General features: G+C 48.0%; 1 protein-coding gene across 2 annotated transcripts in view; it reads left to right on the plus strand.

Moving 5' to 3' along the window:
• Inpp5d (inositol polyphosphate-5-phosphatase D) overlaps positions 1–7,135 on the plus strand; it is a 113,464-nt gene extending 106,329 nt beyond the window's left edge. For both annotated transcript variants that reach the window (XM_059278260.1, XM_059278261.1), the window contains 3 exons: positions 349–624; positions 4,204–4,798; positions 5,977–7,135. In XM_059278260.1, coding sequence (XP_059134243.1) covers positions 349–624; positions 4,204–4,798; positions 5,977–5,979 — 874 coding nt within the window. In that variant the 3' untranslated portion in view covers positions 5,980–7,135. The remainder of the gene's footprint in view (positions 1–348; positions 625–4,203; positions 4,799–5,976) is intronic.
• The last annotated feature ends 11,013 nt before the right edge of the window (positions 7,136–18,148 follow it).

The raw sequence follows: 18,148 nt of genomic DNA on the forward strand, positions 1-18,148 counted from the left end.
TTTCAACAGGTCAATCTCTATCCCTGACCTTTGGGCCTTGGCATGGACCTTTGCCACTGCCCAGAGCATCCTTCCTTTTCTTTCTTCTGCATTTCATCTCATTTCCATGCAAAGGCAACCTTGAGTGCTCTTCTCCAGCCACCTTCTGCCTAGTGGCTCCCAGCCTTCCTGCTTGTCTCTCCTTGATCTCTTGTTTCTCTTTACTGCATTGCATCCATAAATGAATGAATGAATTAATTACCCCAGAATGAAGGTACCAAGAAGTTGAGAAGCCGAGGAACATTTTCCTCAGGCTGGTGCCAACCGAGAAGGGAAGAGTCTCAGATGTGCCTCCACATCTTCCTACAGGATCCCTGCATGTAGTGTCTCCGGTCTCAATGAGATCATCAATCCAAACTACATTGGTGTGGGGCCCTTCGGACAGCCCCTGCATGGGAAATCAACCCTATCCCCAGACCAGCAACTCACAGCCTGGAGTTATGACCAGCCACCCAAGGACTCCTCCCTGGGGCCCGGGAGGGGAGATGGTCCTCCCACTCCTCCGTCCCAGCCACCTCTGTCTCCAAAGAAGTTTTCATCCTCCACAGCCAACCGCGGCCTCTGCCCCAGGATGCAAGAGGCAAGGTTAGTATGTTCTGAATTGTGTTTTCTTGCTCTCAAGCACCCCCTGGGGGCTCCCAAAGATGGCAGCCTGAGGAGGACAGAGTTGTAGTAGGTTCGGCCTGCTGCTTTGGCTTCTGCGTGTCCCAACAATTGGTGTAACCTGATTTTAAATCCAGGCATGGGTTGCCAAGAAGAGCATCTTCTTATAAAAACTGCATTTACTATCGCTGGGCAATAGTGACGCATGACTTTAATCCCAGCACTCGAGAGGCAGAGGCAGGTGGATCTCTGTGAGTTCAAGGCCAGCCTGGTTTACAGAGTGAGTTCCAGAACAGCCAAGTATACATAGAGAAACCCTGTCTCGAAAAACAAACAAACAAACAAACAAGCCCTGCATTTACTGACGAAGACATTTCTCGAACCAGTGGCTTCCTTTGCCACCCTCCACTCCCTGGAGGTCTCTGTGGGAAAGGGGTGAGGAATTCTGAGTAGAAGCCTTCACCTACCCAAATCTCTCTCTTTTCTTAAAAACAAGCATCCGTGTTCTCATATATAATTCTCTGGATTTTCCCATTAGTGGCAATTAAAAATAATAATAATAATAAATTAGGACTAGAAATCCAAATGAAAGCGGAGCTGTCACCCTACAGAGGGACTGGCCAAAACTGGTTTAGGAGGAAGAGCCACACAGCCCAGGGATGAAGTCTCTAAGCAGCTAAGGGAGACACTAGGTGGGGATCTCATCCCTACAGGATGACAGATGGCCGAGAGACATCTGGACCCAGTTGACAGTGACATAGATGTGTCTCCCCTCACAGCTGTCTTAAGCACTTCATGATGCCACAGGCCCTCACGTGCAGCCTCTTTCCTGAGTCCTGTTTTCTTTTCTTTCCTCCTCAAGACTTCAGTTCCTTAGCGGAGCTGACTTACAGGAATCAGGAGTCAGTGCTGGGGCATCATCCACAGCGTGGTTCTCCCCCAGCAACCCCGCCAAGTCAAATGCCCATGCCAGGCCTGCCTAGGGATTCCTCTGGAGAGGCACTGATACTCCTGTGCCTCAGCTGTTCCCTAAACTAGCTAAAAGGGGCAGGGCCCCTGAACCTAGCCAGGTCTAGAGCTAGCCTCAGTATCTCTCCCTGGAGAAGAGGACCAAGGTCTCCATCCAGTAGGTACTGAAGTGCTCAACTGACAAAGGCAATTTCTCCAATGACCCCAGGAAGCAAAGCTAGAAACAGCCATAAAGAAAACGGAAGTCCATGGTGTGATCCTCGGAGAGTCCCAAGGTAGAGGTCACTTCACGCTTCACACCGTGAACAGAGCTTGGTGGGAACATGTTCCCTCCAGCCCTGGGTGACAGCACAGGGGTGGGCATCCTTCGGGGTCCATAGGATGAGGTTCTAAGCTCGCCTCTCACCAAAGAGAGAATTAGAAGCAAAACCTCGAAGCCCCCATACCTGCTGCTCCAAGTACCCAGCTCAGCCTGAATAAAGGCAATGGAGTATCACTGGTACTTCAAGGTCCTCCCACCACTCCTGCAGGACTAAGGGGCAATGGCCACACATCCCAGGTAGCCCAGGGATTTAAGTCCCCATCTCCTGGGAAACACTTCAATCATGGCAAACAAGGATGACTCCCATCCAAGGTCAAGGCTGGATGATGAGAAAGAAGCCTCTGCTAGGACCCTGGCTGGCATCCAGAGTCTTCTGCATGAGAACAGACTCTGTCCTCTGAATAAGGGCTTGGTTCTCCGTTACCTGTACTCAGGAGACTAAAACTCTTTAATCTGTTTTTCCTAACCTCCCCCTAAAGAAGGCAGAAGCACTCTGAGCACCCTGCTGTAGGGAACACTTTCTAAGCTCCATCTCATTGGCTCTGTCCCCTGCCCTCCCCGCTACCATGTCTACAGCTGAGTGGATAGTCAGGTGCCAAGCCTTGTGGGTTTTTTCCTTAATTAAATACACACACACACACACACACACACACACACACACACACACACACACTGTGTATGGGTGTTTTGCCTGCTTCTATCTGCCACATGCAATGCCCTCAGAGGCCAGAAGAGGACATTGGATATCCAAGAACTGCAGTTACATACAGTTGTGAGCCACTATGCAGATGCTGGGAATTGAACCTGGGTCCTCTGGAAGAGGAGCAAGTACTCTTAGCAAGTACTCTGCCCCTGGCCTTGTGTTTTCACTTTCTATCCAGCATTCTGCTTCATCTGAGACGCTGTGATCGGGTTACCTCTCCCGGAGACCTACCCATAACAGAGGTCTTAGAGGGTCCGGACAGTTTCAGAACAGGGTCAGAGACAAGGATGGCTTTTGGCATCTGTCAAGGTCTCTACATTTCTGGATATGTGGTGACTTCCAGTTTTTCCAAAAAGTAAAAGGCAGGCTGCTGAGTAGGCTCAGTGGGTAAGGGTACTTGTCACCAAGCCTGACGATCTGAGTTCAGTCCCGGGAACTGATGTAGTGGAAGAAGAGAGTTGTCCCCTACAAGCTGTCCTCTGACCTCCACACATATGCATGGCTTTCTTATTTTATTTTTTCAGTCTGGACCTCCAGCCTTTGGAACGGTGCTGCCCACAGTGGGCAAGTCTCCCCACATAATTATCTAATCAAGACAATCTCCCAGAGACTGTCTCCCAGATCATCAAATTGACAACTGAGATTGTCACAGAAACCATGCTTCCCAGAGCCTTCCAGAGAGAAAGCTTGATGGCCATGGGAAGAATACTGTGACTATTGGCCCCTGGGCCTGGGTTGGGTTTGTGGGGCATGGCAGCTCTGCTCTGTCACAACAGCGTCTCACACAAACATGGTAGCTTCCTACATGTTACCCTTTCTACTAAATCTCCAGGGGTAACCCACTTGCTCACGGGTGCTGTGGTTTAAACAGAATTAAGGTTGCCTCTGAGAACATGGAAAAACTTGGAACGTCACAGTACCATCCTCTCTCTCTCTCTCTCTCTCTCTCTCTCTCTCTCTCTCTCTCTCTCTCTCTCAGACAGGATCTCTCTATTATGTAGCTCTCTGGATGTGTTGGAACTCACCATATAGACCAAGTTGACCTCAAACTCACAGAAATCTGCCTGCCTCTGTCTCCCAAGTGCTGAGATTAAAGGCATGCACCACCACACCCAGCTCCACGGTCTCTTGTTTATATACTCATTTTAAAAAGTGTTACCAGTTATGGTAACACAGATAGGTAAGATATGCTGAAGAGGTGGAGGCAGGAGGACCATGAGGCTGTCCGGACTACCTTTAGCCTGACATGGTGGTACATGCCTTTAATCCCAATACTCGGCAGACAGGGAGGCAGATGGGTCTCTGTCAGTTCTACATCAGCCAAGGATACATAGTGAGACCCTGCGTTTGATATATATCAAGGTGAAGTTCATGTAAAATTATCCCCGGGAAAATGAACAGTTTGGTGTCATTTGGTGTTTTACATGTTATACCACCACTACTGTACTTAGTTCCAGAACATTTGTATCTCCCCTAAATGAAAGCCCAGAGGCAGGAAGCATCTACTCCCCAGGCCCTGACTTCTAAACATGTTTCCTTTCCACTCTCCTCTTCCCCGTGGTTCCAGACCTGCTGACCTGGGCAAAGTGGAAGCTCTGTTACAGGAGGACCTGCAGCTGACGAAGCCGGAGATGTTTGAGAACCCGCTGTACGGGTCCGTGAGCTCCTTCCCTAAGCTGGCAGCCAGGAAAGAGCAGGAGTCCCCCAAGATGCTGCGGAAGGAGCCCCCACCCTGTCCAGACCCAGGAATCTCACCACCCAGCATCCTGCTCCCCAAAACCCAAGAGGTGGAGGGTGTCAAGGGGACAAGCAAACAGGTCCCCGTGCCTGTCTTTGGCCCCACACCCCGGATGCGCTCCTTTACCTGTTCCTCCTCTGCTGACGGAAGAGTGCCCAGCGCGGACAAGAACCAAGGGAAACCCAAGGCCTCGGCCAGTTCCCAAGCCCCGGTGCCAGCCAAGAGGCCTATCAAGCCTTCCAGGTCCGAAATGAGCCAACAGACGACTCCCATCCCAGCTCCACGGCCGCCGCTGCCGGTCAAGAGCCCTGCAGTCCTGCAGCTGCAGCACTCCAAAGGCCGAGACTACCGCGACAACACGGAGCTCCCCCACCATGGCAAGCACCGCCAGGAGGAGGGGCTGCTTGGCAGGACTGCCATGCAGGTGTGTTGAGCCCTATATATTTCAGTTTTATTGTCTGTAATTAATATATGCACTTAAAACATCCCTGGTGTTTTAGAAACTTCAGGCAGAATATCCCCTTCTAATAGAATATATTTATTCTAGAGCAAAACTAACAATGTTTAAAAAACAAAAACACAGTTGAGACTGGATGCGGTAGTACACCCTATAATCCCAGCATTCTGAAAGTTCAAGGCAGGAGGCCGATGTTCAAGGTCAGCCTGGGCTATATGGCAAGATACTGTCTTAAGAACAACCAACATTGCCGGGCGGTGGTGGCACATGCCTTTAATCCCAGCACTTGGGAAGCAGAGCCAGGCGGATCTCTGTGAGTTCGAGGCCAGCCTGATCTACAGAGTGAGTTCTAGGACAGACTCCAAAGCTGCACAGAGAAACCCTGTCTCAAAAAAACAAAAAAGAGCAACCAACATCAGCAGTCTGGGAGCTAAGCTCAGTAGTAGAAACACACGAAGCCTCCATGAAGCCTTCAGCTGAATCCCCAGTACCACAAGAGAAATGAACAGACTCTAGAACCACACTACTGGCTGTTCTGTTATTGTATTATTATTATTATAGTTTGTTTTTGTTTTGTTTTTTGTTTTTGAGACAGAGTTTCTCTGTGTAGTCCTGTCTGTCCTGGAACTCGCTCTGTAGACCTGGCTGGCCTCGAACTCAAAGATCCGCCTGCCTCTGCCTCCCAAGTGCTGGGATAAAAGGCTTTCACCAACACACCCGGCCCATTATTGTATTTTGTTGCAGTATTGACGGTCAAACTCAGGGCCTTATATTCCAGACAAACGCTGTACTGCAGTTCTGTGTCGGATTTAAATCCCAAGTCTCTGCCCAGCTCTGTGCCTTCTTAATCTGTCAAAAGAGGATATTAATGGTATCTGCTATTGGATTTATGGGGAGAAATAGATTATGCCATATGCTGTTACTTTATGTTATCATTTTTACAGTTATCACTCATGTTTCATATATATAACATGTATCTGTTTCATATATAGTCTATGCACAGAACATATCAATTAGCATATAAGACACTTAGGACAGTGTCCTAAGTGTACTTTCATGTCAGCCTGATCTAGCTCACAGCACTAGGGGTCAAATGTGGCTGGAGATAGCAAGGCCCTAATAGCCCTTCTCTTCTCATCCTACAGTGAAGTCCTTGATGAGCTACTGGCAATGGGAGCCTGGAGGAACAGCACAAAGCAGGCCAAAGCCTCTCCCAGGATGCCTCTCCCAGGGCCTCCTGCTAGCTCCTCTTACCCAGCTTCCAGTCCAAGGCTGTGTATTTTTCAGAAAAGGGCCTTGCCTCTCTGTGGTCCAAAGAGCGTGCTGGCTGCAACACTGGGCAGCAGATGCCGAAGCTGGGTGGAAAACACTTAACCGTATGGACAACAGACAGCCACACCCAGGTCTCAGAACTTGGACTCCAGGACCTTCTTCCAGTCACCATTTTTAAAGAAAGGAACTGAGACACTCGTCTGAGGGTGAAGATATAAATAATAATAATAATATTAATAATAATAATGGTCAGGTGCCATGTGCTATGTTAAGTGCTTTACGAACATTTGTCTGGCTGGCCTCCAGAGCTGAGGTTTCAGTCAACCTGAACCCTGGGCCCTGACCCACCAATCCCAAATGGTAGGTCCTGAGAAGTTTAAACAAAGCATTAAAAAAAAGCCAGCAAAACCTAGAGCTAGCCGGGCTCCACTGCAGCGACCTGAAGAATCTGCATAACTAACTGGGGGTACAAGGAGCCCGGCCCTATCCGACTTCAGAGATGCAAGCTGCTTCAGCTAAGGCTGGGGTTCTGTCACAGGGTTTTCAGTCTGGGGGAGTCAGAGATCAGCTCCAACTCGACAATGAAGAGATCTGGCCCCAACCTAAGCCGACCATGTCAGACCCCTGCTGAACCCATGGCTCAGTACTCCCTGTGCCGCTCTAGGTGGACAGCTACCACCACACCCTGGGTTGGGCCAAGCACACCCCCATGTCCCCCCCCCCCACTGCATTTCTGGTGTACTGAGGAAGAATCGCTGCCACTGTCCCCAATGGCTGAGCTCTCCAGCCTGCCGTCAGGAAAGGCGAGCCTTGGTCCCAGGCTCTCAAAACAGTGCAGCCTCTTCCCAGGTTGTGTGGCTTGCCCCGTGTCCTTGGTTATACCAGAACAGGATGGTGGTGTCTTTTTTCTGTCTTGCTTTTTGATGGATCAGGATTAATGTAGGAAACCAGATCCAGAGTGTGCAGGAAAGCAGGTATATCCCTTATGTTTCCCAGTCTGTGTGACCAATAAATTGTGCCTTTCTAACTAGGTTCCTGACTGTGTGGCATCTTCCTGATACCCAGGGCCACAATTCTTCCTTGTGCTGTAACTACTGCAGTGAGACTTTGGAACAGGAGGAGGCAGCTGAGGGTTCCTGATGGCCAGAAAATAGTATCCTCACCGTGGAGACAGTCTGGAGTTGGGCATCGACATGAACAAGGGTAGATAACATAACTTTCATGCATAAAGCTGTATGAGACTCCAAATGTCCTGCAGCCACCCAACTTCCACAAGTGTCCTCTGACGCTGGCTGACCAACAGCCCACAAGTTCTTCTTAGCTTTTGACCAATGTTGATTGTTTCAGGGACAATAGACCCATAAAAAACATCCCTAGGACATGAATTCACAGGTTAGGGAATAGCTTCAAGCCAGGGGACTAGCATAGATACTGCCTGGTACCACTTGCAAGGTGCTATGGCCCATGTCACCATTCCTTCCACCTTGAGATATTCAGCATCCCTCCTGCTCTCAGACCCCAGGCCTGGGCTCCAAACAGAGCTCCAGGGAGCAGCATTCTTGGGAGGCACTGACTAAACTATTCACTGCCTGCTTTGATAGTCCCTGTGAACTGGTAGACTCAAGGCTGAGAATACTCCAGAATAACTCCTCACCTCTACTTAGGTGAATATCTCTCTACAGATTCACTACTTGGCCCCCACAAAGAACTTCACCCTCATCTCCAGGCTCCAGCATTCTGACCCAGTAGATGAGTGAACCAAGGCCCCCCAGCATTCTGACCCAGTAGATGAATGAACCAAGGGCCCCCCAGCATTCTGACCCAGTAGATGAGTAAACCAAGGGCCCCCCCAGCATTCTGACCCAGTAGACCAAGAGACGGGTAGAGACACAGCAGAAGTTACCTTGATATTCTAGAGGAAGACACAGGAAGTACAGGCATGCTCCACCCTGCTGTATTCAGCTCATTTTTCCTGGGATCCAACCTTGGTTCAAACTCCCTTGTGACCCCAGAGCTGAGGGCTAGGACCCTAGTGCCTTTGGCCCATGGGACACTTCCTGCTACTATAATAGGCTGATTTACTATGTGGGGGTGCCTGTAGCTGCCCATCCATGGAGTAGCAAATAGCTCCTTCCTGTAGATGTCCAGGCCTCCCCTATCATTTCTGTGGCCTCAAGAAGAAGCAGCAAGGTAGGACCTATGTATGCTTCCTGTCCCTTCACTTTGAGCGCTAGTCACCTGTGCAGTCTCTAGACCCTTTTTCCTCTTCCTCCATGATCCAACACAGCTGTCTTAAGAACCTAGCTTTGTGTGTGGTCAGCTGGGGCCCCCTGATGCTCAACTGGAAACACTACAATTGAAGTTTCATTCTCGTCCTCCCAGCCTCTCTCAGTCCTGTACACACCTCTGAGCTCCCTGACCTGGGCTCTGGGCCACCACTGTCCCCCAGAACCAACTCAAGCTGTCTCTTTTCCTAGCAATTCTGTCTTACCCCCACCCTCCAGCATATAAGTTTTCCCTTGTATGGCTGAGGAATGGGAGGTCGGATATTGGCCCCCTGTCACCTCAGTTTTCTTCACTGAGCTCCGTAAGAGGTTAACAAGTTTTGCTCACAAACTGCCCCACCCCTAAGATGACCCATCACGGCTAAAATTGTGGATCAACAGTCACTTTCTCTTTCAAGAAGCAAATCTGCCCTCCTTTGCATGGCTATATGAAGCTGGTCAAAGCCCAGATTTCCTGTTACCATAATTATGGTCTCTGGCATGAATGAGTCCGCCTCTAATCACCACGCAAGGGATCCAGATAGCGGTGGCTGCCCCGCCAGGCCACCGGTGGGACTAGATGGGCAGCCACTTCACTCCCCCTCCGTCCAGATTTCTGTCGCTTTCCTGTGGCTTTCTAACCACAGAAATGAGTGAGTCACTGAGCAAAGCTCTCTCCCACAGATACCTTCCCTAACCCCAGCCTACCAGGTCTGTCTTTGCTTGTCCTTAAAATAGCTCCTTTCTGCAAACTAATTTCCATGGAGACCCAGCTATGGAAAGACCCAGAAGCTTTCTAAGAGGCGATCAGCTCACTCTCGGCCTTCACTCCAGCAGAGAGACCCTTTATGATGCAAATATCTGGTCTCACCCTCACATTTACCCCCCAAGGCCCCATTCTGAGAAAACTACTCTGCTCTGCTCAGGGATTCACACAGGCACACGGAGTCTGGCTACCGACAGTCTGTGTCTGGTTATGCTCTGGTTAGTGACTGCTCCAAGCTGATCATTTCTATCAGCTCACAGATGACGCACTCATTGGTCCTACATTCAAGTGATCTTAGACTTGATGTGAATGGTTCATGTTCTCCATCTTCCATTCAACCATAATTGCACTGGACCTGAGGAGACCATGGGGGCAGGAAATGGCCATGTGGGTCAGCCTGAATGGGGTTTCAATACCTTAGTTTGTGTTTCCTGAGAATAGAGTCTTCAGCAAGCCTACAACCTAAGTTGGATCCCCAGAACTCATGTAAAAAGCTGGATGCATTACCTGCGGTGGTGGCGCACGCCTTTAATCCCAGCGCTCAGGAAGCCGAAGCAGGTGGATCTCTGAGTTCAAGGCCAGCCTGGTCTACAAAGGGAGTTCCAGGAGAGTCAGGGCTACACAGAGAAACCCTGTCTCAAAAACAAACTGGATGCAGCTGTGCATCTGTAAGTCCAGCACTCCCACTGAGAGGTGGAAAGCGGGTAGATACAAGAGGATTGCCGGAAACTCAGGGGCCGGAAAGTGGGGGGTGTGCGTCATAGCAGCAGAAACAAGAAAGGCCATGCCTCAACTGTTGAAGGTGAGAACCAACTCCCAAAAGTTGTCCTCTAACCTCCATACACACTCTGTGGCGTGCATATGTCCATCCTCACATGTACATACATGCAATATACACACACTCAAGTATGCACACACACAAGAAGAGGAGGAGGAGGCAGAGGAGGAGGAGGAAGTAATTACAGTTGTCAGGGTGGCCAATTTGAGGCCAGGAAATGTGTACTTGTCTCATTAGTTTGGGTTCAGACAGTAAGGCAGATTCAAGGGCAAGGAGGTGTTCAGTAGAAGGCAGAGACCTGAGGCGAGGAAGGAAAGAATGCCCTCATGAGTAGGTGACTGCTGGGGACAGCTGGGCTTGACTGGAGGACAGCAGCATGGGGCAAAATACCTATTACCCCATCCAAAGAGAGTCATGATAGGGGGTGCCTCTGGAAGCTGATTAATCCTCGGCTTCCCTGGTCTAAGCAGAACACTAGCTCCAAAAGCCAGGCAAGAGCCTTCCAGCCTGAAGGAACATGGGAAAGCCATTTGTGATACACAGGAGGCACCGATGTGTCTGCTCCGCTTGCCAATAGTGCCATAGGACAATGTTTCAGTACTAAGCCTGCCCCCAGAACACTGACCCCTCCTGCTACAACTGTGTGTCTACAGGCTGAGATTTCTGGATGCTCAGACAGACATCTCTGAAGAGGGGCACTCCCTTTGGATATGTTCTGTCTCTTGAGAAAAGCCAGCATGGAAGACCCAGGAAAGAGTGTTCTGGGTGGAAGGAGGTGCATAGGCCCTAACGCAGTATCATGGAGAGTGGAGAAGTGAGGGAGATGGATGGGAGCAGGAGGGGATGCCAGGGGGTGTTGGCAGCGCTGGGGTTCCTATAGGAGCCAGTCTCCAGATTTGCAGAGAGCCGTAGGATCTGTGCGGTTACGAGAAAGGCCCATTACTCAGAGTAGATCTGAACCGGGATGCTGGCTGGTAGTCCAAAGAGGAAAGAAGGTGTTCGTGAGAGTGGACTGTGGGAGGTGGTGACAGAAGAGGGAGAACATGGGAGCCTGCATGAGTGTCTTCTCCACACTATCTCTGGCACTTGACCCAGGACAGGCATCCTGGACCTTTGCTAAAGCTTCTGGGAGGAACACAGACATATCGGCCCAAACATCATAGGGTTCCATGGTCAAAAGGTCAGCAAGTTTAGCAAACAACAGTATAAGATGTCCAATTCAATTTGGTCATCTAAACATCAAACAGTTTTTAATGAAAGCTTATCACCGAGGAGTGGGTTTGTGGTTTTCTGCCTGGATTTTGATTAGAGATCCTGTATTTTTTCCCCAACTAACCTTGTCCTGCTCCCTCTTACCTGAGGATTCATCTCATGGAGTTGGGGGGGGGTGGTGAGGAGGTGCCATGCTTCCAAAACTTGAATGAGGTACTACCACCTTGAATCCATAAGACATAAGCCCAGAGCAAGCAAAGAAAGAGGGTAAATAAAATCCACCACAGACTGAGCTCGAATCTGGCTTCACTTCAAAAAGAACTACGTGGAGGCTGAGAGAGCAATATCTGTTAAGTTAGATGTTATAGAATTTATTAAATTTTATAAGAATTTAGAGGAGTAGGCTATCTTTGCTTAACTTATGCCATGCATAAGTTACTGACACATGCCTTTAATCCTGTCACTCAAGGGGCAGAGGTGGGAAGAATGTTGCAAGTTTGAGGCCACCCAGGACTACATAGTGAGACCCAATCTCAATACCACCACCACTAATAATAAAAATATAATTAATCATCTGAATTTAATTACCTATTAGCTCTATGACTTTGGACAAGTATTTTTCCCCAGAGAGACAGAATTCAACTAAGATGATTTTTTTTAGGAAAGTGTAATGTACTTCAGGGGAACATACTAAAATTCAGAATTTCATCATGTCCAGGAAAAATAAAAATACTTGAAGTCTGGTGGTTTGAATAAGAATGGACCCCTCATAGGCTCCTATATTCGAATGCTTAGTCACCAGGGTGTAGATCTCTTTGATAGGATTAGAAGGATTAGGAGGTGTGAGTTTGTTGGAGGAAGTGTGTCACTGGGGGTGCATTTTGAGTTTTTCAAAAGCCCACTGTTTCTCTCTCTCTCTCTCTCTCTCTCTCTCTCTCTCTCTCTCTCTCTGCCAATGGATCAGGACATAATGATAAGTTTTGGATCCCCGGTTATTGGGTATCTTCCACATTACACATTAAAACCTGGATTTATTAATTCGGCTTGATTGGCTTATTAAATCAGTGGCAGAGGATGCCCAATACCCGGGGATCCAAAACTTATCACATAGTTCTCAGCTACCAGTACCAGGGGTGCGGCCATGTCCCTGCCATGTTGATAATGAACTAAACCTCTGAAACTGTAAGAAAGCCCCCAGCTAAATGCTTTCTTTTATAGGATTTTCATTGGTCATGGTGTCCCTTCACAGCAATAGAACAGTGACTAAGACACAATACTCGGCACAACTCCAGAGGAACGGCCAGGGCCCAAGCCTGTTCCATGGGCTGGAATTAGCAGAGACGTCAGTGCAGCCATTGCTATAGTCCAAGGATTTCTCTGCCGCTCATGCTGCCGTGACACACTTGATACAGAAGTTTATTTGGCTCATGGTTCTGGAGTTTGGGAAATCCAAGACTGAGGAAGGCCAAGAAGGGCCAAGGACCTTCTTGCTGCCCCAGAGCATGGCAGAAATCAGGACATGGTAAAAGAATACACACCAGAGAGAGGCAAGGGCCCTGAAGGCGACTTTTACTAGAAACCCACTTCCTTGATAGCTAGGTAACCAACATGCTCCCTTGAGAAAGCCACAAATCCCCTCATGAGGGCTCTGTCTCTTCGAGGACTCACCTCTCCACACTGCTCCACTGAGGATGAAGTTCCCTGCACATAACCTGGAGGTCGTAGACAAGTGATAGCAAAGGCATAAAAGGGTACTCTTGGGCTGATGAGGTAGGTCACTGGCTAAAGAGGCTTGCTGCCAAGGCGGACCACCTGAGTTCCATCCTCGGAATCCTAATGCTGAAAAGAACACTTACTCCTCTGACACACGTGCACACATACATATTGGATAAATAATCAGATGCAACTTTATTTATTTTTGGTTTTTTTGGAACAGGGTTTCTCTGTGTACTGGAACTTGCTTTGTAGAACAGGCTGGCTTCGAACTCATAGAGATCCGCCTGCCTCTACCTCTCAAGGGCTAGGATTAAAGGCGTACACTACCACTGCCTGGCAACAAATGTAATTTTTAAAGTTTAAAGGAAAATACTTTTGAAATTAGCGAAAGAGGTAGGAAATCTCAGCAAGGAAAAAGGAAGTATGAAGAAGTCAACTCAGAATTCTCCAGAGATAAAGGTGAAGTAAAGACATTTTCATAGAAAAGAAAACAGATTTGTTGCTATCAGATCAACTATCAAAAATGCTAAAGGAGTCAGGTGTGGTGGCACATGCCTTTAAGTCCAGCACTCAGCAAACAGAGGCAGTTGGATCTCTGTAGAGTTCAAGCCAGCCTGTTCTACATTGCTAGTTCCAGGACAGCCAGGGCTACATAGAGAGACTGGTTTCCAATTCCACATCCACATCTCTTCCCTAACTCTGGTCTTCTGACCCTTTTCTGCCTCATGCCAGACCCTGTCCCTGTCTGTTTCCTTCACTCCCAGCTGCCACCAGCAGAAGGCTGGTAAAGCAGATGTCACAGAGTTTTGGGCAATGAGTGATTGTTATTCCAAACTACACAGCCAACTATGTACAAATAACTGTAATCCATCTGTTTGTTTGTTTGTTTTATGAGACAGGGTTTTTCTGTGTAACTCTGGCTGCCCTGGAACTCACTCTGTAGCCCAGGCTGGCCTCGAACTCACGAAGATCTGCCTACCTCTGCCTCCTGAGTGCTGGGATTAAAGGTGTGCACCACTACTTCCTGGCTACTATTACCCATCTTTGTTATGAAAATTCTTCAGTCAGCTGGCAGACCAGAAATCTTTCTCCAGCCCCCTCTCACCCCAAACCTACCCAAAACCCATTGTTGCCGTACCTTAGGGTTGTTACTTCACAACAGCTATGGTCCTTACACTGTCCTGTTACAAGGAGACAGCATTCTCTCTGAAAATGTTCACAACCAGCTTTTAAACCCACCTTTTCTCCCTCCTACGTATAGATGCACTATTAAGCTATCTCCTGGCTCCATTTGCTATTAAACAGCAAAAAAGCTCAGATCCAAACTTGCAACACCCACTTATGCAGGCTTTGAACCCACTGAGAGCCTTAAGGGCATCAATCCACCCCTTTCCCGTGATTATTCTTGCTAATGTCTACTCCTTGGGTACCATTTGCCATCCCAAGTGGCTTTTTTTCCATGAATATATATATATGAATATACACACACATGTACATTTATACTTACTATGTGCTAGGTACAAGATTTTGGGTCAAAATATTATGTTCTTTACTTTCCTTAGGAGGAATCTTTCTGTTGTCTCCAAATCATCTTCCTGGTGCTGATGAGCATGGGGCCACCTGCAGGCCAGTTTCAAAGGTGCAAGTCTGGTTATACAGCTTTTGTTGCAGTCATCCGGTGCCAGTAATGAACTGCCCACAGCTTGGCAGTCTTTAATAATAACGTGCTTTGTTCTCATTCAGCTTCACTCTCCTCTGGGAGAATGGGGCTGCAGACACCAGCACGGCCACTCATCTACAAGATTCCAGAATCTCATGAGATGATGATGTCTGGCAACTGAGACCTGGGGTGGGCTGGGCTGTAGCTACAACACCTAGGAGTCATTTTCCCGCAGGACTTGCTCTCTTCTCACTATGTAGTTGCAGGGAAGAGGTAGAGAGAAGGGAAGAATGAGAGGGAGAGAGAGGGAGAAGGAGAAACAGGCAGGCAGAGTTGAAGACCCAGCCATGGATGCTAAGGCACTTGGAGACAGGGACAAAAAGTCTCCACTCTTGTTGGGTCTGATGGGTATGTGGTACCCAGTTAACTGGAGTCCGGGAAGATCTACAGCACTAGAGGAAATCAAAACCTGTAGGGAGGTAGAAGAGATGCGGGTTAAAGTTATGTGAGCCACTCTTCAGTCCTCTTACCCATCTCTGATTCTTCTCATTGTTCATACTCAGCCAGAGTTCAGAGGGCTGGGGAGCCTGGTTAGTGATAACGATGTGAGAGCTAGCCTGCAACCCAGAGCTCATTGAGAAGTGCAGAGAATTCGTGGAGGGGGAGAGTTTTGTAAGCGGAGAAAAGCAAACACCATGTTACAAAGATGAGTAACATCATCTCTGACGGCAGCTCTCAAACTATACATATATTGAGAGTATGGGGGGGGGCGGGGTAGAGGACAAGTGTCCAAACAGTTAAGGAAAATAGACAGTGCCAGCGATCAACATGGCAGTCATTTGTAACTGCATGAGCTAACAAAGTAGAATTCCTGGCATGCCTTCCCCCAAAGTCATTTAGATTTGGCTTAGAAAGCAGAATGGTTTTTATAACAGATTTTTTAAAATTATGTTTTGCTTATGTTAATATGAAGATTTTATTCCTCAAGTAAATACCACCTGATCACAAAGCAGCAGGGCCCAAAAGTACACTGAGCGCCAGGTGGAAGCCACACTGGGGTTTCACAATTTGCTGCTGTGCAAAGGTTTGTATTCGTTCTGCGTGGGCTCCTCTCTCCAGCTCATCTGGGAAGAGTGAGGGCAGCTACTCTATCTTCTGGGCTTCCTCTGAATTCCTTCAAAAGAACGACGCTTAGCTGGGTGTGTTGGTACATGGCTAGAACCCCAGCTGCCAGGAGGCTGAGGCAGGAGGATGCAAACTCAAGGCCTGTCTAGGCTACAGAGGAAGTTCAGAGGCAACCTGGGCAACTTAGTGAGACCCTGCCTCAAAATAAAAAGGGTCTAAAGTGGAGCTGGGGGTACAGATAGGTGTAGAGCTCTTGCCTGTGCATGAGGCTCTGGGTTCGATCCCAGTGCTAAGAAAAGACCACTCCAACTTGGCTTCACATAAAGAACCTATTTAATCATCCTTCTAGGCCCTGCCAGGATAATTGACAAGGAGTTGATTCTCTTGGTCTAGGTGGTACCTGGGAAGCTGAATTTCAGCAAGTATTCTAGATCCTTCTGGGATACCTGGGCATGTCACTTCATTTGTTTAAAAAAAAAAAATGTTCCTCAAAGGATTAGATACATGATTCCTACTTGAGGTAAAGCAGGCTAGCAGGTAAGGTGAGGGAATGAAAGCCAGACTTGGGCTTCAGACCCCACCTTGGCATCACTGAAGCATGCTTCCCTCTCAGACTGTTATTTGTGTGAAGGGTGATAAATAAATACACCTCAGAATCCTGCATGGGAAGACCGGAGGAAGTAATCCCTAAGATAAGAATTGGAGCACTACTGAATGGCTCTCAGCATTGTGTCTAGAACGTTCTAGAGACTTCTCTGTGATTCTTGCCTCCAAAGCCTCATAGGGTCCACACCTGGGAGCACTAGCCTTATGTCCATGGGTCACTGAGCCATCTTGTAATTCTGTTTCAGAATCCAGACTGTGTATCAGACTCACTCTCTCTCTTTCTCTCTCTCTCTCTCTCTCTCTCTCTCTCTCTCTCTCTCTCTCTCTCTCTCTCTCTCTGTGTGTGTGTGTGTGTGTGTGTGTGTGTGTGTGCATGTGTACTCAATTACCTATGTGTCCACATGGGGAGGGGAGAGGTCAACTTTGAAATCTTTCTCTAATCTCAATCCACCATATTTTTTGGGACAGGGTTCCTGACTGCATCTGAACCTTGCTGTTTCTGCTAGATTCAATGGTCATTGAGTGCATGGAATCTACCTGTTCCCCTCTCACTCCCAGCACTGGCGTTACGGGCCCACGCATCACACCCAGCTCTTATGTGGGTTCTGCAGAGCCGAACTCAGGTCCAAGTGCTTTTCACACTGAACCACCTCCCCCGCCCGGAGCTCGGACCTTGTAGGCTCCTCGGTCTCTTGTTTCCACTCATGCTATTATTGTTATCCTACAGCATATGGACAGCAGGTTTTGTGCCCGCTCTCCCTTGCTGCTGGCACCGCACCATTCAACAATATGGTGTTAACAAAAAATATTAAAACTAGCTGTCTTACATTTTTGTTCATAATGTTGCATAATGAAAAGGAAAATCTTTCCCACAGTCCCAGTGGCGCAGAAACATTTAGAGATGACTCTAAATATAGCCTCCCAGATGACAGAGAGGTTGTTTTATGTCATTCTGTGATTTCTTTTTCACAGCATGTTCTATGTGCTGGAATAAAAAAAATTTTTTAATGAAGTCAGAATGCTAAATTTAAAGGCACCTTTGCTCTTTGCTGATTGCAAAACACATTTTGTTGCCATGTAATTTGCTGTGCATCTTGGCATCAGACTCTAGGCAATGACAAAACAAAAAGCAGAAAGCGGCGGCCCTGAGTCCACCAGATCCTGTCCTCACCGTGTCTCTCCTAACCTGTTAACTACCGACTCCCAGTGACTGCATGTAGAAAGAGCCGCCACGGTTCCTCTTAAATTCCTCCGCTTGGGCTTGGGTATGTGGTAAGAGAAGACTGAAGGGATCCAGTATTTTACATAATGTAATTACCAATCCCAGGTAACATAGAATAAGCTCCCAGATAGCACCAGAGTACTAGCTGTTAAGCAGAGTGAATTGTAACTGCAAATACTTCTAACTCAGGTACAAAATCATTTGTAACCTATTAGTGGCTATAAATTTCAGTCCTATATCCAATACAGTTATAACACGCTTAGGGCTTCTGCATGTGACTCAGGAGGGGACATGGCTCAATCTGTAGGACATAGCTTTGGTTATATTGGTTATTTCCCAGAAAGTCAGCTTTGGTGAGATGCATATGGATAGCTTTCCTTAACTGAAAAGAGAAAGTTCTAGCTGAGGAGAAGAAACCTTTCCAGCCTTTCTCCTTTGTGCTGAAGTAGGTGGTTTTTCGGGAAGACAGCATGGCCCTCAGCTGGGGGGATCTAGGAGACACTGTGGCCGACACACTGGGTTCCAGAGTGACTCCGGTTGAATGGTATGCAAAGAGCTGTGTGGGTGTGAGTGCTTCCTGTATCAGTGTGCTTGTTTCCTGGGGAGCTATGTTCAAGACAAGGCTTCTTGATGTTTTTTGGAGATAGTAGGCAAATTCTGGCCTCTGTGCTGAAATTTTGGGCCCTGTGATCATTA

Source organism: Peromyscus eremicus, chromosome 13 (genome assembly GCF_949786415.1).
Source record: "Peromyscus eremicus chromosome 13, PerEre_H2_v1, whole genome shotgun sequence".
Lineage (NCBI taxonomy): Eukaryota > Metazoa > Chordata > Mammalia > Rodentia > Cricetidae > Peromyscus > Peromyscus eremicus.